Here is a 24,781-nt window from a genome sequence, read left to right on the forward strand (position 1 = left end):
TTACATAAATACTATTACAGTTAGGTAATGAATTAACAGAAGAGACTGAAATTAATTGAGGTGTTAGACAGGGATGTAGCTTTTCTTCCACTCTATTCAATATATATATATATCATTGATCAGATTATTAAAATACGGAAAACAACAATAAAACAAGGTATCTGGTCAACCAGAAGAACTCTTATCACTACAATGCTGTATGCAGGTGATCATATGACATTACAAGACGATGAAGATAACATTCAAAAATCAGTTTATGAATTAAAAAAAAATAAGCCAACAATACAATTTAAAAATTTTACAAAAGAAAACAAAAGTCATGCCATTTAAAGATCAAGATGATGCTAAATCAAAAACAGTCATAGAAAATAAAATAATAGAACAGGTGACACAGTTTAATTATTTAGGCTACATAGCAAGATATCTAGATGAAAAAATAAACAAATTTCAGAAAGTTTGTCGAACAATTGAAAGGATAGTAAATAAAAAAACAAGACAAGAAATTGTCTTGTTTTTTTATTTGTATAAAGTAATTTGTATAATAAAGTAATTAGAGTAAAATAAAATAATTTTATTTGTATAAAGTAATTCTGAACCATATAATAGAATCGGAGTGCCATTAGCACTCTGATTCTGTTATATGGTTCAGAAACCAGCTGCAAAAATGAGAATTTTAAAAATAATTAAAGGATGCATAAAATTGGACTATATAAAAAATAAAGACATCAGAAGAGAGCTAGGCATTTACAACATAAATGAAAAGATTTTGAAATATAGCGAGAAAGGAATAAACATCTGTTTTGGATGGAAAGATATCGGCTACCAAAAGAGATGGATAAATATTGACCAAAGGGAAAGAGAGAGAGAGAGAGAGAGTGAGATGCAAGATGGAAATGCCAGAATAGGCAAATGCCTAATTCTTGAAGAGAAGAAGAATGAGCCATCTGAAAGATGAGTGATTAATGTGTCAAGAGTAGACAGACTATTATTTGATTCTTTTCTAATATGAAATCTATTTTAGGTTTGGCTGTTTGAATGAGTTACAAAAAATCTAAAGCATCTTGCACATGGGTCCAAATAGTAAATATATCATCTGTATAGTACAGCTAGATTGAAGGTTTGAAAGTAGCTGAGCTAAGTGCTTTATTCTCAAAAAAACTCCATTTAAAAATTGGCCAAAACAGGTAGAAGTGAGACTCCACAATAAAATAAAAGCTTTGAAAACCACACAATTAAGCACACAGTCTTTTATAATTAAATAAACAAGGAATAAGTTTATTTAATAAACTTATTCCTCTGTAATTTCCACAGTAATTTCTACCTTCTTTTTTATATACAGCTATTGTGTAATTTTCATTTTTGATCAACCTGACGGAATCTCACATTTGATTCCACAATTAAAAATTGTGATTAATTATTATACATTTAAGTGTAACACAATTAGTTGTAACAGTAACATTTTGATTGAAAAAACATGGTTTTTGTTGGACAGTCTTATCATATGGATATGGCAGAGTTTCTCCCTCCTTTAAAACTCAGCGATTTTTTTTTTATGTCATTCCCACTTATTGAATGGTTATAAATAATTAAGATGAAAAGCCAAACGGCTATATTTTCTGGCAAAGTTAGTTAAATTAAGGAGATAAAAATCCCTTATTATTTTACAGCCAGTATGCGAAACTCTAAGATCGAAAACCACAATCTACGAGTTTCATGCCGAAGAACTATCGGCAAATCCAAGCATAAGTAACCACTTGGTAGTACAACACCAAGGCAACTTGAAGCAAAGGTGGAGCAAGATCCCTCACTATCCTTGATATTTTCTCATAATGTGAAAACACAGCTCCTAGGAGATGTAATACTGCTTTACATTATGAGGAGAGGTCACTACCCAGACCGGTTTCAACCTTTTTTTTTTTTTTTTTGAGGTCTCATCAGTGAGTAGGTAGACCTGGATAATATTTATATTTAAATAAATATTTAAATATATATTTAAATGGTTATAAATCTCAAGTACATTTATACAGTAGGCAAGCCTAGGATTTAATATATATGAAAACACAACATAAAAGTTTTATTTATTAAACATACTGCCATATATTTCAGTCTGAAATTAACAGGCCATTGTAAGCAGCTTAAAGAAACAGTTGTTACAAGGTAGAATGCAAATGATTGATTTATTCAAAATGTAACAAGCCACATGATGTTAAGTTGCCAATAGCATTATGCTTTCACTGAAGAAAAGGTTAATCATAACAGTGTAAAAAGATACCAAGAAATTTTATAAACTTGGTTTTAATCCTTTTTTTTCCCCAAGTAAGCTAAGTTTGTGCCTGGAGTATTTTCAGGTCTCTGAGGCATCTCGTGGTAAAGGTGGCATAAGCTCTGATCACTTGCCTAAGTATCCCATAATACAAAGCACATCTCCTTACAGACATGTATAATGCTATGTATTATGGGGAGGGTCACTACTCAGACCAGTTTTGACCACAGAACTTATATTTACCTATCCAAGGTAAAAAAAAAAACTTTCTACATCTTTCTCTCATCCTGAGATTTTTATTTAATATGGTTTAAGCACCTTGTGGCAACTCGTATAGGTAAATATAAGTTCTTCATTACTTCAATTTTGGTATCACCACCTCTGGGTCTGGCTCCCACTGATGTGCTTTTGTGCAGAAGTGGTCCTTTTCGTTGGAGAGGCTCTGCTAGGGGTAGGTTTTTGCCTGTCTCTGAGTGGGGCCACTGCTGAGATTATGGTTCTGTCTGGTGGTGGGGTGAGTCTGCCATTGGGTAGAGCCAACGCTGAAAAGTTCTTCTCGGTGATGGGGTGAGCCTGTCACTGAGTGGAACAACGCTGAGTTGGATGTTTCTTCGGTCACTCGTAGGGAGTGGTCTGGGGGACCGCCTAATTTTTAGAGAGGTCTTTACTTAAACAGCACCTCAATAAAGGTTGAAACCAGTCTGGGTAGTGACCCTTCCCATAATACATAGCATTATACATGTCCATAAGAAGATGTGGTTTGTATTATGGGATTCTTAGGCAACTGATCAGAGCTTATGCCACCTTTACCACAAGTTGACTCAGACCTGAGAATACTTCAGGCGATTACTTGCTTGTTTTGAAAGTTTATTTTTCACGTGGTTAGAGTATAATAAAATTAGTTGAATCCTTTATCCAAGTGTGAGCAAACAAAGTTTGTGCCTGAAAGTATCTTCAGGACTGGGGTAAGGTGGTTCAACACCAGGGCAACTCGTTTCAAAGGTGGAGCAAGCTACCAACACTCCTATCTCAGTATCTCCCATAATGCAAAACACATCTCCTTGCAGATATGTCTAATGTTATGCATTAAGGGAAGGGCCACTACCCAGACTAGTTTCAACCTTTATTGAGGTCTATTCAGTGGGAGCCAGGCCCAAGTGGAGATACCAGGCAGAAGCATTAGCAGGTCATCTCTACCTATAGGAGTTGCCAAATGGTGTGCCACCCTTTTTTAATAAATTACTCTGGATTTAGAGAAAGATGTTGAAAGTTTATTTTTCACTTGGTTAGAGTATAATAAAATTAGTTGAATCCTTTAAAGGTCGAAACTAGTCTGGGTAGTGGCATTTGGTCGATTAGAAGCTGGACAAACACAGCAAATTGTTGCTCAAGTATGTTGTGTATCTCAAAGCGTGATTTTGTGACTTTGGAATCGCTTTCTGGAGATGGGAAATATTCAAAATCTTCTTCATGCCATAGATTTATATGCTCGAAGACCATTGGTTTGCATTCCACTCACTGCAAATCACAAAAGAGCCTGAAGAATTTGGTCACAGGAACACTGCAATTGGACAAATGAGGATTGGGCTCATGTATTTTTTAGTGATGAATTCAGGTTCAGTGTGCAACCAGATAACTGACATATCTTGATATGGCATGAAAATGGAACAAGAAATAAGCCACAGTTTGTTCGTGAAAGACCCCAACATCAAGGTGGGAGTTTGATGGTATGGGCTGGAATAAGTATAGGTGGCCATACTGATCTCTATTTTATCAGAAACGGTTCCTTAACAGCCCAAAGGGGTCGCGATGAGATTTTGGAACCTATAGTTTGTCCATATGCTGCTGCTGCAATTGGCCAAGAATTCATTTTTATGGATGATATTGCTTGTCCACACCATACCAAGAAGGTATTGAATGAATGGACTGGCCTGCCTGTTGCCTGGGATGCTTTAGGTAGGTGCATTTCTGCTCGACTGGTGCCATTATGATCACGTCTAGAGCTCGAAATTTCTCTCGCAGAAGAGTAGGGAAATATCCCACAAGAACAGTTTGATCATGTTGTCTGGTCTTTGTAATCAAGATGTACTGGTTTTGGCTGTTAATGGAGACTATATGCCCTATTAAAAATTAACAAAAACGTTTTTGGCTATTCTTGTTGTTATTCTTGTTAAAATTTTTCACGCTAAAATGTATAATTTGTTAAATTTGCAGTAAATATCAATTATTTAAACAATATCACATCAATTATACCCTATCCATAAAGTAAGAAATATTTATTCATGTATAAAGGACCCAATAGTTATAATTATTTGCAGAAATTTATAATTATCCGACGGAAACTAAAATAGTCTGCACGGTTAGCTGAGTGGCTATGCACTTCGCAACCATGTGCCTGGGAAAGAAGTGTCCTGGGTTTGATTCCCATTGTCGACATGAGGAGCTTAAAGGATCTTTCTCAGACAAAGCCAAGTTAGCCGATCTTGGGCATGGATTGCAGGATTTTCTCCCCAGTTTACTGGGGTTTTTTCTTTGAACACACACACACAGCTACAGACATAGGACACACTGGGAGGCATAGGGCTAGCCCCCTTATCCTCAGGATGGATATGGCTTAGAAGGGCTAAAGATAGCTCTGTACAGGCTACTAGGTCTAATACCTGGAGGGAAGAAGAAGAAGAAACTAAAATATTCCCTAATTGTTTTGAACAGTGTGTATATATAGATGCAATTTATTTTACTGTTATGATTAACCTTTTCTTCATAAAAGCATAATGCTATTAGGGATTTAACATCACACAGCTCGTTCAATTTCGAATAAATCAATTGTTTGCATTCTGTCTTGTAACAACTGTTTTTTTAAACCACTGATAATGGTCTGTTAATTTCAGACTGAAATATAGCAGTATATTTAATAAATAATACTTTTATGTTGTGTTTTCGTGTATATTGTATAGAACTATGGCACAAGTTTCTCTAAAAACAACTATATATATTCATATATTTTTTATTTATTTTTATACATAGTCTGAAATTCCTACTCTAGAGATGTTTGAGTTTATATGTTCTTCAGGTAGAATATAAACTACTCAAAAACCATGTGTATTTGGTAGACTTTGCTACATACATATCAAGTTGAGATGAAAATATCCATACATGTAATATTGTACACCAACATTAAGTGGAAGGTGGATTTTATTGTCTATAATGATACTACTAGATTGCTCCTCTGTTTACTAGAGGTCTAAAGTGGCTTGAAAAAGTTCATGTTTCCCTAGAGAAGCTTTATTCCAGATTATATAACCATTAGACCACTCATGGTACTAATACTAATGTGCTATAGCTTAATAGCCATTTGAGGGATGAGTTCATATTAAAATATATATTTATATATATATCTTTTATGTTTCAGCTAATTTGGTATTAAAAAATCCTCATGACTTCAATGATTTTATTTTCAGGAGCTTTATTGAAGGCTGCCATTCTATGCACTAATCTTGTTGATATTACCTCAAATCAGACTCTTGAGGAACAACTTTATCAAAACTATGGTAGTGGATTTGAGATACATGCATGGTCATTACTACCTCAAGGATCAGGTAAGGAACTATCCTTAATTTCATATCTTGGAGTGAGGGCAGTATATTCTGAATGATGTCATATCACACTGTCAAAGTATGCACTAGAAATTGCTTGAATTTTTTCAGATTAGAAACACAGCAATGTATTGTAAAAAGGTTATGCAAATTGTATTAAAATAGTAGGTTGATAAAAAGAAAATCCTGTTACAGTAATATTAGTAATTACCATAAACACTAAAGTTACAAAACTATAAATAAATTTATATGGAAATTTAAAAAGCTAAATTTCATTTATTTATTTTTTAATTTGTAAGACGGCATAGAGTGATGATGCCAATTTTTAGGTATATGACAGGAAAAGGGGGATAAAAGAGGAGGTCCAAAATTCTCCTCTTCACACACACAAAACCATTACATCATTTCAGAAAGATCTCTTATAATTATCATAATTTTTTATTTTCAGATTTCTGTCAAGATATATTTCCCTACCTTTTAAAAGTGTTATTAAATATAAGATTTTCTAAATGAGACTTTATAAGATCTTATAAATAAAAATTACATTCTCCAATGATGAGAATAAAGAATTTTTTTCAATTGACTTTGTATGTTGTTCAGTATAAGAAAGAATTCAGTGATTTTTTTTATATTTTTGACCTGCTTAATAAAAAATTTACAAAATATGTAATTTGCATGCCTTCTCATTATGGATTATTAACCACTATATCAGGCATAAGATATGGATATACAGTAATTTTTTTCAGATATGCAAAGGCATTTGATAAAATATTGCATCGACAGTAGGTAGGTAGGTGCTGTTATATTGAAGGGATGAGAATGAAAAATTGACTGGTAACTTCCGGATGGTTGGCTGATAGATACTTAAAAGTGATGTATTTTGAGGATAGGGCTCAAAGGGGAAACATGAGATGTGGTGTACTACAAATTTTTGTATTATGTACATTGATGATATTGTTCACTTGTCTGCAGATGATGCTAAATTGTAGAGTATAAGTAGACCATTCTGTTGTAGTATTGTTGCAATGATTTGGGTAGACTGGTGTTGTGACTCTTAGATTAATGAGGTTAATAGTCAGCTTAATATTACTGTGTTTTTTTACACTTACATCTTTATACCATGTACGATACATAAGTAATGTTATTCATGACACTGATGTAAAAGGAGAACAATGACAGTTGAGACATCATTGTGGCAAGGGGTTTGACATCGGGGGGGGGGGTGAAATGTAGGTGTGTGTGTGTGCACACATGCATGTGATATTGCATTGTGGCATGAGAATGACAGTGAAGAGAGATTGTCATAGATGTTTGATGAACCAGAAAAGTGAGACTTGGTGGAAACAAGAAAATGAAGTAGTGGAAGTTAATGCTGAAAGTTATTAAACTGAAAGTATTGTAGTGGATGGAGTTCTGAGTTTAAATAGTAGTGAAAAAAATGTGAAGGAGAGTATGAATGAGTTGATTGAAAGTACAGTAAGATTCTATCTATCTCACTGGCTTTAACAAGCCATTGAGATAGATAACTTTAAGGCACCCAACCCTCCAAGCATGCTTGGATTTCGTAACTGAAATACGAGGATAGAATGGTCACCCCTATGCTTCAAAGTATTCCTGGCTGTATCCCTGTGTGTTCACGGGGCCGGTTTGCCTGCTTGTGGGATGAAAAATGCCAGATAAACTGGCAGAAAAACCCTGCTGTCCACGTCCAGGACCGGCTAACTTGGCTATGGCTGAGGAAGATTCCTTCAACTCTTCACGTCGTCAACGGGAATCGAACCTAGGGACACTCCCTTCCCCAGTCATATGGTTGCGAAGTGCAAAGCCACTAGGCTAACCGCATGGACTACAGTAAGATTGCATGTGCAAAAATTAAACTAACAGACTGTAAGATAATGAGTGTTATAAGTAGTGAGGATAAAAATGTGACCAACCTGGTAGGTATAGTGAAGAGCAGTGAGAAAGTAATTCAGGATATGAAAGCACAGTTGGTGAAGATGAAGTGAGTGATGAGGCAATTGCAGAGTGAAATGAGGAGAATAACAGGTGTATATGAAAGAGAGATAAAGGCTGGAATAAGAGATGGCAGTGTGAAAGAGGTGTCCAATGATTCAAGAGTGACCATGTATGGGGACTTGATTATTAGAAGTGTGGTAAATGATAAGATTCATAAGGTTTGCTTTGTATTTGTATTTGCTTTGTAAGGGGCAGATTGAGCTGAATAATTAAAGCACTACATATGAGAAAGAAGTGAGCAGCAGCGTTTGTAGAGGTAGTAGGCACAAATGATCTGGATGGTAGCAAGGAGAATGTAAGGATAGATATCAGGAGCTTGCTAAGAAGTAAAGTAAAAGAATAACATTGTGGTAAGAATGGTAGTGAGAATCTTGCCCCGGGTGTGATAGTGATGAGAGAGAGAGAGAGAGAGAAAGAGAGAGATGGCGAGTGAGGATTATGAAAGGGATGCTATTGGGGATATGTGAAGAAAAAGGAATTAATTTTATGAATGTGTGGGATGAATTTCAGTGACAAATGGAGCCGTGTAAAAGAGAAGGGATACATTTAAATGGATTTGGTGTGAGTCAGCTGGAGAAACTAGTTCTACAAGAGAGAATGATGTCTGAAATGATGTGGTAAAATGATTTGGTAAAATTGATGTGAAACAGCAGGTAAGTAGGATAGTTGATCTTGTGAATGCAGAGATGAGTAGCATGAGTGAAAAGAATGAAAGAGAAGAAACGCAAGAGAAACAGGGAAGGCCAGAATGGATAGGGAGAAGCTGTGTGGGAAGAGTGGATGATGGATACAAGAGCAGATATGCTTGTACAAGAAAGGTTTGGGATGACTAGAGATGTGGTGGGGGGGGGGGGGAACAATAGGTCTGAGATGAAGTGTAAGATCAGTAATGATAGAAATGAGTGACCAAGAGGAGGGGAGGGAGGGAATAAGGATTCACATCTGGGGAGTGGGGTTGGAGAGACTTGTTATAGAACCAGAAATAAGGTAGTATATATGTTTATGAATGTCAAAACTATTTGAAATAAAGATAATGAAATTGTAGCATTAATTGTAGAGTATATTTGCCCCAAAATTGTTGGGATTAGTAAGGCTTGGTTAGATGAGGATAACATTTTAACAGGAATAGAGATGGCTGGATATGATGTTTTTCATGGAAATTGTGTGTGGGGGGAGAAGTCTACTGTTGATGGTAACAGAGTTATCTCCATCTAAGTAGAGATGAGAGGAGTGAATATTAGCAATGGTTTTGAAGCAGTATGGTGTGAGGTAGAGATGAATAGAATGAATTATCTAGTTGTCTTTATTATATCATTATTGTTGCTGTTGTCTAGCAACAATAATGTAGAGGAAGATCTGAAGGAGAAAAACCTGGACAAAGATGCAGTTCTACAATAGACACCAGTGGAAAAAACTCATCAGAAACAGCAATCCCATATAGAAATGGGAGCAGCTGAAGAAGAAGAAGTGTTGCTATCATCTAGCTAATAAATAAGAAATGGATGATCATTATGGGTGATTTTAATTATGATAATATAGACTGGTGCAAAGAGAATGAATTTCTTGAGTTTTTGAGGGACAACTGTCTTAGGCAGTATATAATGAGGGACAACTTTCTTAGGCAGTACATAATAGAGGTACACAAGGATCAAGGGTCTTGGATTTGATTATCTCATCAGAGGATGTTATTGTAAATGAAGTGTTGAATCTCCCTCCAGTTTGTGAGAGTGACCATAAGTGATTACTTGGGTGCTGGCTAGTCATATGGAGACTTCTGTGAAAAAAGGGATATATGTGGAACTATAAGATGTGATTATGACAAACTCAGGAGACAGCTTCCACCCAAGTTCCAAAGGGGTGGAAAGAGGGCATAATTGTTCTGCTTCATAAATGGGGTTATTAGACTAAGGCTTTGAATTACAGACCAATCTGTTTGTCTGGAGTTAGTGTTAGAGAGGCTAGTGAGAATTATAATTCAGAATTAGATTGATGAATACAACATTCTCTTTGATGCACAGCATGGGTTTGCTAAAGGAAGATCACATTTTAGCAGTCAACATACTATGATAAGGTGGCAAGTACAGTGGACAAAGGGGGAAAGCACACAAGGTGGCATATTTAGATTTTGCTAATGCCTCTGATAGATTTCCACATGAGGGAGAAAGTCACCGTTGGTGTGCCCCAAGTGTCTGTTTTGGTTTCATTGCTCTTTAATGTAAATGATATTGGGAAGGGTTTGAATGACGATATACAGTTGTTTGCAAATGATGCAAAGTTGTGAAGAACTGTGCAGAGTGCAATTGATATTGTAGCATTGCAGTCGACTTGAATAGACTTTCTGAATTGGAACATGAACGAGACTACCAATTCCACATAGCAAAGTGTAAGGTTTTAAAGTTTGGGAAGCACAGATGGGATGCAGAGTATAAGAGTGATGGGAATATCTTGGAGGAGGTGGATAAGATAATATATCTGGGGGTGTTTGAGGATGAAATTCTGGGAACAATTGCTAAAATTGTGAGGACAGCGCAGCACATTATGGGAATGATGTGGAGAACTCTGACATGTAAGAGTAAGAATGTTATGATTCCATTGTATAAGGCTTTGATCAAACTGCATATGGGTTATTGTGCTCAGATTCACCAGGTTTTCAAAAGGATGAAGGGAATTTGGAAAGGGTTCACAGACAATTGAAGATGGTCTCTGGAATGTAGAGTATGAAGGCAGATTGAGAGAATGCAAATTACAGAGTCTAGTGGAGAGAAGATCAAGGGAGGGAGGGGATATGATCTGAATCAGATTTTTTCATAGAATGGGTGGAACAGGAAGAACAATAGGCCATCCCTGGAAGTTGTATGAGGATGTGAGCAAGGCAGGTGAGGAGTAGATTTTTTTTGCACGGAGAGTTGTAGACAGTTGGAATGTATTGCCTGGAAGTGTGGAGACAGTGAATACATTCAAGTCACAGTATGATCAACTGTCTGTGTGACTAAGGATGCAATGAGTCATTAACTCCATGGAGGTCTAATAATAATAATATAAATAGTTTTATATGTGAGGGAGTAAGAATATTTTTTGCATGAAGAATGGTGACTAAGTAGAATTCATGAAGAGTAATAAGTGAGTAGAAAGTGACAGTAGGTAGTTGTAGGTGCACCAATGCCGAAGATATTTAACACAAAATATTGTAAACATTGTAATCTTAAGGTGTGTGAGGAGTTTTTGGAATTTGTCTTGGGATCTGTCTAGAATAATACTAATGTTGATACATTAATGGAAGATAAAATTATTATTGTATTTGAGGTTTTTTGTATATATTGTAAGATAAACCAAAGTATTACTAGAATGAATTGTCCATATTAATTAATTGATATTCATTTAATTTACTTTGTTAATTAATTAATGAATTAAATGAATCAGTTCTTTTAATTGAATTATCAGTGAGATTTGATATTTAGTATGAAATTCACACACACACAGGCTTTATCTTTGTATATAGCAGCCACATATTCTAATCTTTGATTGATGTACTGAATATGCACTTTTAATAAATACATTTATCTTTCAAGTACATGTTTTCTTTATTAAATTTATTAGACAAAGCATTGGACTAATGGGTCCTAGAATAAAACTGATTTTGATTAAAATTAATTGAATAAAAAAGAAATTGATCAACTAAGTTAAAATAAGTATTTCAATACAATTATATTAGGACTTGGCACAAGTAGTATTTTGGCTGGAGCTGTTATAGCCGTCCTGTGGACAGTTACCGGAAAGAAATATGACAAGAATTCTCTTTTACATGCAGTAAGTAATAACAAATATATCTAATTAGATATAATTCTTACCCTGTGTGGTGACCGGGGTTAAAGAATAGTCCCATTGTAGCCCATGCATGTCGTAAGAGGCGACTGAAATGGGTACCAGTGCCTAGGGGTGTAGCTGGACCACCTTGCTTCCAGGGGGTAACCTGGAGGCCTGGTCCTCCAAGTAGTGGGTTAACAACCCATTCCTGTAACAAAAAAAAAAAAAAAAAAAAAAAAAACTCTTGTTAAGAAAACTAAATAGACTTCAAGGAAATGACACATGAAAAGGAAATGGTTAATGAATTTTGGAACATTGAATGTTAGAACAGTGTTACATGTGGGGAAAATGCAAAGTATAGCAGAAGAGTTAAAGAAATATGAATTGGATGTTACAGCATTACAGGAGATAAGATGAAGAGGAAAAGGAAGAATAAACAAAAAAGATTATATTATGCTGAAGAACAGTGTAGTAGGATTTATTATTAGAAAAAATATAGTAAAATCAATTTCACAATTCATGCCAATAAATGAAAGAATTTGCAAGTTTTGAATTAAAGGGAAATTCCATAATATCACTTTTATTAACATATATGCCCTGACTGAAAATGCTGATGAGATTGTGATAGATCCATTTTATGAAGATTTACAAGAAATATGTGAAAAAATAAATAAAAATGATGACATGATAATATTAGGGGATTTTAATGCAAAAATAGGGAAAGAAGACATTTCATGAAGTAATTGTAAAGTACAGTTTATATGAAGAAACCAGTGAAAACGGAAATAGACATACAATTAGCAATATCAAATAAACTTAGAATAATGAGTACACATTTTAACATAAGAAGATACATTTGGGGACCTGGATTATTCCACCAACTAAAGAATGTAATCAAATAGATCATGTCCTGATTTTGAAAAGATGGGCAAGTTCAGTTAATGATGTACGAGCATATAGAGGAGCAAATTGTGACTTTGATCATATGTGAGTTAAAATTAAATTTATATATAGAATATCAAATGTAGATCAAAAGCAAACTGAAAAGATAAAGAAATGGAACACTGAAGCATTCCAAAGTAGAGAAATAATTGATAAATATTAAAAGAAAATAAAAGATAATATTAAAACAATAGAAAAAGGAAAGAATATCAAAGAAAAATTGATCAAGAATGTAAGGAAATAATTGAATTGAAAAACAAAGCAAGGAAAAAGTATTTACAAAGGAACACAAGAAATAATAGAAAAGAATATGAAAGAGAAGAAAAGAAAGCAAGCAAATAAAATTTGTAGAAAGAAAAAGAAAGAAATGATGGAGAAGAAAGTGGAATAAATAGTGCAGTATAATGAGAAAAGAGAAACTAGAAGATTTTATAAAGAATTAAAATAGTTAATACATAACTTTGATACACAAATGTAATGATAAAGAAGAAAAGTATTAACTGAGAAAGAATTAGTTAAAGAAAGATGGAAGGAATATTTTAAGGAATTATGATGATGGTAGAAGACCATAAGGAATATGAAGATCAAAATAATTGTAGAAATATAGAAGAAAGAATTCAAGAACTAACTTACAAAGAAATAGTGGAAATAATAAAACAAATTAAAAATTTAAAAGCACTGGGAGTAAATGGGATAACAGGAGAACTTATAAAGAATGCAAGTGAAATCTTATGGAAAGAAATTTATTATTTGATATTAGATATATGGAAAGAAGAAAAAATGCCAAATAATTGGAAAATTGGAATAATCCAACCAATATATAAAAAAGTAGATAAGATGAATTGTCAGAGCTATAGAGGAATTACATTATTGAATGTTACATACAGAATTTTATGAAATATGATATATAAAAGATTAGAGCCATATATAGAAACAATAATGGGAGAGTTCCAATGTAGTTACAGAAATAAAAGATCTACAATTGATAATATATTTATGCTATGAAATATATACAAAAATTTTTAGAATATGATATAGAACTTCATATTGATTTCCAACAAGCATTTGATAAATTAAATAGATAAGAAATGATACATAGCTTGAAAGCACTAGGAATACCAGGAAAATTAATTAGATTAATTAAAATTAGAAGGATCAAAAGCAGTAGTTAAAATACAAGGGGACTTAATGGATCCCTTGAAATACACTATGGAGTAAGACAAAGAGATGTACTTTCATCAAGTTTATTTAATTTGGTACATGAAGCAATAATAAGAAAGTTAAATATGAGAGGATTTATTAACCCATTGTTAGTAAGGTGGGATGTCACAGACCCCAAACATATAGAAAGAAATAACTATGACACCGCCACCTTAACGGTGGGTTAATAATAAATGAATAGTATGTGCGTAGGCAGATAATGTAGTGATAATAAATCTCAGGAGAAAAGATTTAGAAAAGAAATTTGAAGAACTTAATAGAAATGCTAAATAAGTTAGATTACAAATTAATGAACAGAAGACTAAATATATGCAATGTGAAAAGACAGTAAATAAAAATATTACAAGATGAATTATTATAGGTGAATACAGTTTTGAAGTTATAGATAGTTTTAAATATTTAGGTTCAAATAATAATATATACAAAGAAATTAATAGTAGAATCATGGCTGGAAATAAGTGTTGTTATATTTATAAAAAGTTAATGAGTAATAAGATTCTTAATCGTAATTCTAAATTAAAACTTTATAAAACAATTATAAGACCTGTAACAATATATGGATGTGAAACATGGCCATCAACACATTTATTTATTTATTCATATGGGGTACCCCCATTCCTCTACCATCTCTTAGGACTGGTTCATTCCTCCTAGTGTGGGATTAAGTATGTATTTTATGACTATAGATCTGTGTGTGTGTGTGTGTGTGTGTGTGTGTGTGTGTGTGTGTGTGTGTGTGTGTGTGTGTTCATGGGCTAGTTTGCCTATTCTGAGGGATGAAAAACCAGAGTTTCCAGGTGAAAAAAACCCTCTACTCCATATGAGACCAGCTAACTCATCTTTAGTCGAAAGAGACCAAATAAAGGTTCCTCATGTCATGGATGGGAATCGAACCCAGGTCTTTCTGACCAAGGGGCTTTGTGTATATTGACTGAGCTACAGAGGCTTTAACACAAAAAGACATAGATAGACTGAGAATCTTTGAAAGGAAAATATATAAATGAAATATGGAGAATTAGAACAATTAATGAACTTGAACAACTAATTAATGATGAAGATATAGTATAGACAAAGAATGGTGTGGTTGGGCAGTGGTATAGCTAGAGCTTTTGCTGCCTCGGGCGATCCCTGAGTTTGCCGCCCCTCTCAATACACACCAAAAATACTACAAAAAGTCAAAACGATGCATAGGGAAATAACTTAAAACACTATGTTTATTTTTGAAGTAAAACTTTAATTTCAACATTCTAAAATGTTATTTTTCTTGCTTTTCTGTTAGCAAAATCGTCGATGACATTGGCGAAGTCTATTTCATAGTAATGTAGGTAATTCTTAATCACTTTTATTTGGAAAAACTCCTCTCACAACTAGCAACACTTACAGCAATTGTGAGAAAATTTGCAGTAGTATTACAACATTTGGGAATGAGTTCTCGAGACTGTATTTTAGAATTAACTGCAAAAGTTCAAAATGGTTCAAAGTGCCACCCGGGGTGGACTGCCCCCTCTGCCCCTCCCTAGCTACACCTCTGGTTGGGGCACATAGAAAGAATGGAAAAAGATAGAAGAGTTTTTTTTAAAAAAATATTTGAATGGAAATCATTTGGACAAAGGAAGAAAGGTAGATCAAGAAAAAGATGGATTGATGATGTACAAAAAGATCTTCCTGGTAATTAGTTTACGGAATTAACAACGCATATAAAGTATATTAATTAAATGTAACTTTAATAAATAACTTCTGTATTTCGGCAACGTCACGTTGGCATCTTCAGGAACATAAAGATATGGTATGTGCACGCAGGCACTAACAAAAGCAAATGAGGAAGAAAGCAAGAAACTAATTTTGTTCCTAAAGTCCTAATGGTGCCCTCTGGTGGGCTAATTTGGTTGACTTGGCAGTTGGGCTGAAGTTCTCAAAATGTAAGTCTCCCAAATTTGGGGTAGTTTCATGCACCCAAATTTGTTGAGGTTAGGAACGTTTTTTAGAGCTGCTGAAGATTCCCTGAATAATCTCTCGTATTTAAACTTGCTGCGGTGTATTATTTTTGTTTTCTTCCAATGAATTCTATGGTGGGTATATAAGGCATGGTCTGCCAGCCCAGAGCGGGTGTACTGGTGAAACTGGATGTCTTTGTGTTCTGAAATCCTGATATTTGTTGTTCTGCCTGTTTGGCCAAAGTAGGACAATTTGCAGCTGCAAGGGACCTGGTATACACCAGGTAGGTCTAGGGGATGTGGTTGGTCTTTGGTAGAGCAAATAAGGGATGCCAACTTTTTATATGGTCTGTAACAGGAAGTAAGGTCATATTTTCTGAGGATATTGGTTATTTTCTCAGAGGTGCCCTGGATGTAGGGGATGGTGATAGATTTGGTGTAATTTTTATTGTGGAGGGGGGGAGGGGGGTTGTGGTTTACTGGTTTGAGTATTTTTTGGATTTTTTGGGGGGTTATAGCCATTGGCTAAGAAAGTGTTGTGGATGTGGTTTAGTTCAGTAGTTAGGGCCTTGTCATCTGAGCAGATTAATTTTGCCCCGTTATATAGTGTTTTTATAACCCCATATTGTTGTGGGGGGGGGAGGATTGCTGGTGAATGTATCTGCCAGTATGGGTGGGTTTTCTGTAAACAGAGAAAACGAAAGATCCATCAAGCTGGCAGGTGATTAAAGTGTCTAGGAAGGGGAGGGTGTTGTTTTCCTCTTTTTCTGAGGTGAACTGGACTCTGGGGGTGTTGGTTGTTTAAGTGTGTTAGGAAGGAGTGGAGTGAGTCTGAGCCATGTGGCCAAATAGCGAACACATCATCCACATAACGAAGCCAAATAGTGGGTTTTTGTGGGGCAGAGTATAAGGCTTTCTCTTCAAAGGTCTCCATAAAGAAATTGGCCAAGGGTGAGGAAAGTGGTGAACTCATGGCTGTCCCCTCTATCTGTTTGTAGAACTTTCCTTGCCAAACGAAATAGCCTGAGTTCATAGTGAACTGAAATAGGGCTGAGATATCGGGAGGAAACTTGGCTTGGATGAGCTCTTTGAGTGGAACATTAGTGAATAGGGAGGAGATGTCAAAACTGACCATTATGTCAGTGTGTTGGAGTGAGAGGTTTTCTACACTGGCTTTAAAGTGGGCTGAGTTTTTTATGTGTGATGGTGTGTTGCCAGTATACTGTGTGAGCGTTTTGGCTAATTTATATGTGGGGGAATCAATGCCATCCACTATGGGACGTAATGTCACATTTTGTTTATGTATTTTTGGGAGTCCATATAATCGGGGGGGGGGGGGCGAGAGTTATAAGGTTTTAGTTTGTTAGTGACTTCCACAGGCCAAGAAGTGACTTTCTTAAGGAGTCTGTGGAGAGTTTTAATCTGAGAGCTGGTAGGATTATATTCAATAGGGAGGTAAGTAGTACGGTCTAGTACTAAAGCATTAAGGTTACCTTTGTAGTCCTTTTGATTTAGCACCACAGTGGCATTTCCCCAGTTTTGACGTCTCCTCCCTATTCACTAATGTCCTACTCAAAGAAACCCTAGGGCTCATCCAAGCCAAGTTTCTTTCCAATATCTCAGCCCTATTTCAGTTCACTATGAACTCAGGCTATTTCGTTTGGCAAGGAAAGTTCTACAAACAGATAGAGGGGACAGCCATGGGTTCACCACTTTCCCCACCCTTGGCCAATTTCTTTATGGAGACCTTTGAAGAGAAAGCCTTATACTACGCCCCACAAAAACCCACTATTTGGCTTCGTTATGTGGATGATGTGTTCGCTATTTGGCCACATGGCTCAGACTCACTCCACTCCTTCCTAACACTTAAACAACCAACACCCCCAGAGTCCAATTCACCTTAGAAAAAGAGGAAAACAACACCCTCCCCTTCCTAGACACTTTAATCACCTGCCAGCTTGATGGCTCTTTCGTTTTCTCTGTTTACAGAAAACCCACCCATACTGGCAGATACATTCACCAGCAATCCCCCCCCCCCACAACAATATGGGGTTATAAAAACACTATATAACAGGGCAAAATTAATCTGCTCAGATGACAAGGCCCTAACTACTGAACTAAACCACATCCACAACACTTTCTTAGCCAATGGCTATAACCCCCCAAAAAATCCAAAAAATACTCAAACCAGTAAACTACAACCCCCCTCCACAATAAAGATTACACCAAATCTATCACCATCCCCTACATCCAGGACACCTCTGAGAAAATAACCAATATCCTCAGAAAATATGACCTTACTTCCTGTTACAGACCATATAAAAAGTTGGCATCCCTTATCTGCTCTACCAAAGACCAACCACTTCCCCTAGACCTACCTGGTGTATACCAGATCCCTTGCAGCTGCAAATTGTCCTACTTTGGCCAAACAGGCAGAACAACAAATATCAGGATTTCAGAACACAAAGACATCCGGTTTCACCAGTACACCCGCTCTGGGCTGGCAGACCATGCCTTATATACCCAGCATAGAATTCATTGGAAGAAAACAAAAATAATACACCGCAGCAAGTTTAAATATGAGAGATTATTCAAGGAATCTTCAACAGCTCTAAAAAACGTTGCTAACCTCAAAAAATTTGGGTGCATGAAACTATCCCAAATTTGGGAGACTTACATTTTGAGAACTTCAGCCTAACTGCCAAGTCAACCAAATTAGCCCACCAGAGGGCACCATTAGGACTTTAGGAACAAACTTAGTTTCTTGCTTTCTTCCTCATTTGCTTTTGTTAGTGCCTGCATGCACATACTATATCTTTATGTTCCTGAAGATGGCAACGTGACGTTGCCGAAATATAGAAGTTATTTATTAAAGTTACCTTTAATTAATATACTTTATATTCGTTGTTAATTACGTAAACTAATTACCAGTTATGTATGACCAACGTATAAGCCTTGCTACTAGAAAAAGATCTTCCAACTTTAAAAGTTAAGAATTGGAAGAATGTTGCACAGAAAAGAAAAGAATGGCTAAAAATTGTTTTGCAAGCTAAAACTCATAAAGAGCTGTAAAGCTAGAGGAGGAAGAAGATATTATTTATAGTAATTATTTATATAATTATTTATTTATATTATATTTGATATAATATAATTATATTATATCAAATTTAAATTTTCATTATAAATTTTTATTATAATGTGCACCACATTATAATAGATAATAAAAGTAGCATACACGCTTTTAAAGTTTTTCTTAGTTTTTAAAGTGATAACTATTTTGCTTGTATAACAGTTGGAAAAGTTTACATATAAAGCACGTGACATTGTGTGTTGGTGACCAATTCGTACATTCTTTATTTCTTTCTCCCCTTCAGCATGAATTGACAATTCTTGGCAATCTGCCAGACCAGTTTCTCTGAACTGTGGGCATACAATAGTTACACATTACCTTTTAAATTACTGTTTTATATTATTTTAATGATGCATATGATTTTTATCTTCCTTTTTTAAGGTCTGTTTTGCAAGAATTCATATTTTGTTTATTCAACAAGTTTTATATGGTCTGTGGTGTACTTCATCAGGAATAAAATATATTAATTTGAAAAAACTTGCACATTTATTAATGAGCACAACCGTCTCCAAAATTTACAGTAAAATTCAAAGGGATAGATATAGGCATTTAGAGGAAAAAGCATGTTTTCTAATTGTACATTACTTCTAAATTCCTATTTATATCCTCCTTGTAAAAGAATGCAGAACTAATTGCATGTTTGCTAGTTTCAGTTACTTCTAAGTACCTATCCTTATGCTCTTGTAAAAAAAAAACTAAGGAATTTTTTTTTTTTTTATGTCGAGCCCACACAAGTGGTTGGTTAATCAACCTATACTACGTTAGTACTGTGGTAGTTGGTTGGGAAAGGACAAACTTGTTTACATTTGATTTAAAAGCCTGTATATTGTATTCCTTGGGAAACAGTTAAGGAGAAGATTGTCCCACAATACAGCAATAGCAGGGATGAAGGAGGAGGAAAAGAAACTTATTCTGTAGGTTTCAAGCTGTACTGTGAAGGGATTGTTGGGTGGCAGCCGCACATGCTCCAACAGACTTAGTACTGAGTGGGAAATTATTGATCCTATTTAGTGTGAACATTTTTCATGGAAATATTTATAGAACACACATATTGCAGAAGTGAAACCAAACAACTATGTGAAAGTGGGTAGAATGAGTTGGTAAGAGATGGGTTATTAATCAATCTATTGATTAATAACCCATCTCTTACCAAAAAATTGTCCTTTATATTTGAGTCAAGCATTTTTGCTCTCCAAAATTGGGAGCAGTATTCAATAGCTGGAAGGATTTATGATTTGTGCAAGGTTAACAACTGTTTGGAGGTGAAGTAATGTCTTGAGCAAAAGATAAATCCTAGTTTTTTTTTTTTGCTTTTTTTTTGGAAGCTGAGGAGGAAGAGGTTGTCTTGTGAAAGGCTTCATATCAGGATGATTCCAAGAAGAGAAATTTCATGTTGTATAGAAATTTGAATATTGTCGAGAATAATACTGGAAGAAAACAGTTTTTTTTTGTATGGGAATGCCATCAGGGTCAGGAGACATTTTTGCATCTAATTTGGACAATATTTTTCTGATCTCTTACTGGCAAAAAGTCAGAGGAAGCATTGAGTATTGGGCATCTAAAATGGTTGAGAGGCATTTACCATGGTCAGTTTTGTGCATTGTGGCACATATATGAGAAAATGAGACTGCAGAAGTGCAGAGTCTTTACATTACATAAAAAACATCAAGGCTTTAAATTGCAGGCCTGGTTGGCCAAGTGGTTAGCGTATCAGCTCTCCAGCCAAAAGGCTGCAGGTTCGAATCCTGTTGTTGGCATGGATGTTTGTAATCATCTGTGAAAATACTAGTGGTGGTAGTCAGCGGTAGATGGTATTGGTGTTGATGGTGAAGGTAGTTGCAGTTGGTGGAGTAATGGAGACGGAGAGTTGTAGAGTAGGTGCCCTCCCTTGATGAGTCTTTGGACTCTCTGGAGGTGTTGCATAATAATAATAATAATAAACTACTAATGTGTTAAAGCAGTGCTACTTAAAAGTTTCCTTAATGCTAATGACAGAAGTCTTCATGATAACCAAAACAACCTCGTATACCACTTAAGAAGCTAGACAACATGCCACATATTTGAAATCTCGTTGCTGCACCACCTTTTTAACAAAAGCTACATACAGATTTCGACAAATTATGCAAAATCCTACTCGCCATCAAAAACATGTATTCACCCCTATCCTCCCAGTTTTTTTTAATACGTCCCAGTAAGTCAGTGGGAGTTCTAATTCAGTGACAGGTATATGTGTAAATGAATATTTTTCTTCTTGTAACACAATTGTCAGCTTAAGAGATATTTTCCACTATCTTGATGGTGAGTGAAAGTTCCTGTTTGCCACTTTGTAATTTCAAAATTGGAATTATATAAAATTCTTAAAGAGTTAGTCATAATTTTAATATCTTTGATTCTTAACCAGTAAATGCTGGCTCGTTCAAGTAAATGCATTTAATGGTTTTAACAATTAAGTTTGACTAATTTACTTGATTTATTCTTGCTTCTTAGTAAGAACTTATATAAATTTTAGTTACTTATTGTATGAAAGTACCATGAGGAATCAGTGTACAAAATTTTTCAATTCTTAAAACCATTTATGCATTTCTATATTTTCATTTCTGAATTCGCCCTAATCAAGCCACATCTGGACTGTTGTGTCCAGATCTGGTCACTGGGGTTTGAAGAGGATAAATTACTCCTGGGAAGGATACAGAGGTGGATAACCAAAATGATATCAGGACTCTACAATGTTAGTTATGAGGATGGACTGAGAGCATGCAAACTACAGCTTGATGGAGAGAAGATGAAGTGATGACATTGAGACATTTAAACTGTTGCGAGGTATTTACAAGATTGACATAGAAGAGAGGAACACAGGAAGTCATCTCTGAGAAATGGCTTTTTTGCATGGAGGTGATTGGACCAAGGAATTCATTGCCTGGTAGAATGGTAAATGTGCAGGTGGTGAATCGGTTTACAGAGTGGTTTGATAGACTTTGTGTTGTCTAAGGTTGGCCTGATCAGTCTTATGGCTCCATGGAGTTCCATAATGATAATAATAATCTTTCAGTTTTTCCTTTTTATTTTTCAGCATCTTTTTGTTTGTTTTAAAATGTTTTAAAATTCATTTAGGGGAATAATAGGACAGTGTGCCCTTCAAATGAAAAATATCTACGTTTGATTCTTGTCATGATGAGAGAATTGTTATATTGACTTTTTTTTTTTTAGTTGAAGGCAAAGTAGGTGATTTCATATGGAGTTTTTTTTGTGTGTATGTTTATGTGTGTAACACAGATCCATTTCTTGTTTCCTTCTTTTTTCTGTGTTACACATGTGTAACACAGAAAAAAGAAGGAAACAAGAAATGGATTATGTCAGTGAAATGCTGCTAAAATAGGGGAGGAGGGCTTGCTGGAAACTTGGTTTTTTTTCCCCTTCTGTAGACACTCCATTATACTCACCGGCCTGGTTGGCTAAGTGGTTATCGTATCCACTTCACAACCGACAGGTTGTGAGTTTAGTCCCACTCTGAGCATATATGATTTGAGATGAATTTCATCACCCAGTGTGAGACCACTGCCTCGCTTATTGGAGGTCTGAAGTGGTATGAAAAAATTCTGTGTTTGATCTCTAGAGCAGGGTTTCCAGACTATGCAAAAAAATAAGTAAAAATTACAAAAAATATATATCAAATAATTAAAATAGGAAAAAATCCTTAAGCTTGCCCACAGCATGACTACAAATAAACTTTTTGTGGGTAGGAACACAAAAAAAAACTCCTTGGACTCAATGGAGACTGTCACATTATAATAATAAATCTTTACATTTGATACAGGTTTTTCTTATTCTAACAGTTTCATGTCCCTTAATATTAGATAATAACTCTAATATTAAAATATTATCTAATATTGATTTATTTTAGTGATGGTGTGAATTTTTCATGAAATTTCATCATTCTGATGATGATATTTCATGATCAGTGAAATATCATCATCATCATCAGGAATTTGATGATATTTATTATATTTATTATATTTCACTGAAATATATCATTTTAGGTGTTATATTTGGAGCAGCTACTGACAACTGGAGGAGGTTGGCAAGACCAAGTGGGTGGAATAATAGGAGGAATCAACAGAGGATATTCTATGTGTGGGCTACCTGTACATGTAGAGGTAGAGTCAATCAACGTAAATCCTTCATTTTTGAAAGAGTTAAATAGTCATCTGCTTCTCCTTTATACCGGGAAAGTGCGTTTGGCTAAGAATCTGCTGCAGGTAAGATACAGTGGAATAGCAATTCCTAGCATTCTGATTGCATTAAATATAAGAAAACTTTGAATGTAACAATCTTGTAATAAGAACCTTGATTTTTTTTATGTGCATTCCAAACACAAAACATTAATAATCTACAGTACTACTAGGTACATTATACTAATTATAATACAATTTACAATACTATATTTAGTATAGTAAATGGAAGGTTAGATAATCCAGAAACTCTGCTCTAAAGATCAAACGTGGAACTATTGTTTCAAGTCTACATTAAGCAGGATCAGAGTGGTGGTCTTGCCCTAGACATCTTTCTACCCATATTCTTTGAAGAATAAGTGAAAAACGTATGCTTGCTCCAATTATTATGTCCAGCTAGGACCAGCAAGATTGATGACTTTCTATAGAAAATGTTACAAATCTGAAATGTTATGTTCATCATCTACATCAGGGTTGTCCAACCTTAGGTAATCCGAGGGCTGCATCACAATGCGTATCTAGTAATTTGGTGAGCAGCAGCGACACAACCTCGATAGCTGAACAAACAAACAACATTAATTGCACACTAATCGCACATTCACGTTCCCGTGAGCATCCGAAGCATGCGCGTTGGAACAAAACAGTGTAAGAAAGCTTCTTTGACACATCTAATATTTGAAAAACACATGGGTATATAGTGATGTAAAAACACCAAATAAAATTACCAACATTGAGATTATCGATTAGTGATAGAATTAAAATATCTAATACGCATTCGATTCAAATTGTTATTTTATTTTTTGCTTGTGAAAATCAAAACCCACAGGCAGGCCGCATCCAGCCCACAGGCAGTGCTTTGGACAGCCCTGATCTACATCACAGTGAAGCACTTCTCTAATTTCAGACAAGTATGGTAACATTAATTCGCTCAAGCTTTGGGAAACTGTTATTCTAAGACTGCCTTCAGTTTGATCATAGTAGGTGTGATATAGAATATTTCTTCTCTTTTCCTGTTATGATTTGAATTGATTTCACTGGTTTAAACTTGATTATTATTATTATATGATATTTTCATGGGGTTTGGAAACTTATCGTGAAAGACCCGCACTAACTTTTATATGCAGAAAACCTGTCATACTTCTCCTTAAACTTATTCGCTCTCAGGGCATTCACAGCTAATTCTGACAATGCATTCCACCTCATTCACAACTCTCCATACAAAACATCTAGTCTTCACATCCTTACTAGCCACACTCTTACACAACTGCAGTGAATGAACCCTAGTTCTATTTGTCATCTATTGAAAAATTTCCTTTACATCTATTTTATAAAATCCCTTTCATATCTTATAAGTTCCAATCATGTCCCCTCTTTTCCTCCTATCACCTCAACATTGTAACCTAAAGACCTGTCACCAGCTGTGGCACTTTTCTCAGAAACCTCTCTTCCACCTCCTTGTTCCCCAAGAAACTCAGTTGACCAAATCTGTACATAGTAGTCAATATAGAGCCCAATAAAAAGGGGTAATAACTTCCCTACTTAAAAAATAGGCAGGGCATCCCTGATTGCCCTGCCTATCTTTGCATCATCAGCAAACAATTGCACATCTCATGTTAGACCCTTCCTAATATGTCATTAATGTATAG

The 24,781-nt window shown here is 35.2% G+C and overlaps 1 protein-coding gene across 5 annotated transcripts in view; it reads left to right on the top strand.

Annotated features, from left to right (window-relative positions):
• Positions 1–24,781, top strand: part of LOC150103432 (L-fucose kinase-like) — a 455,316-nt gene that overhangs the window by 398,160 nt on the left and 32,375 nt on the right. For all 5 annotated transcript variants that reach the window (XM_090397435.1, XM_090397431.1, XM_090397433.1 and 2 more), the window contains 3 exons: positions 5,725–5,862; positions 11,588–11,682; positions 22,944–23,162. In XM_090397435.1, coding sequence (XP_090253561.1) covers positions 5,725–5,862; positions 11,588–11,682; positions 22,944–23,162 — 452 coding nt within the window. The remainder of the gene's footprint in view (positions 1–5,724; positions 5,863–11,587; positions 11,683–22,943; positions 23,163–24,781) is intronic.

The sequence above is a fragment of the Typopeltis vanoorti genome, chromosome 9, assembly GCF_054136105.1.
Source record: "Typopeltis vanoorti isolate ZY-2024b chromosome 9, IOZ_Tvanoo_1.0, whole genome shotgun sequence".
Classification (NCBI taxonomy): domain Eukaryota; kingdom Metazoa; phylum Arthropoda; class Arachnida; order Uropygi; family Thelyphonidae; genus Typopeltis; species Typopeltis vanoorti.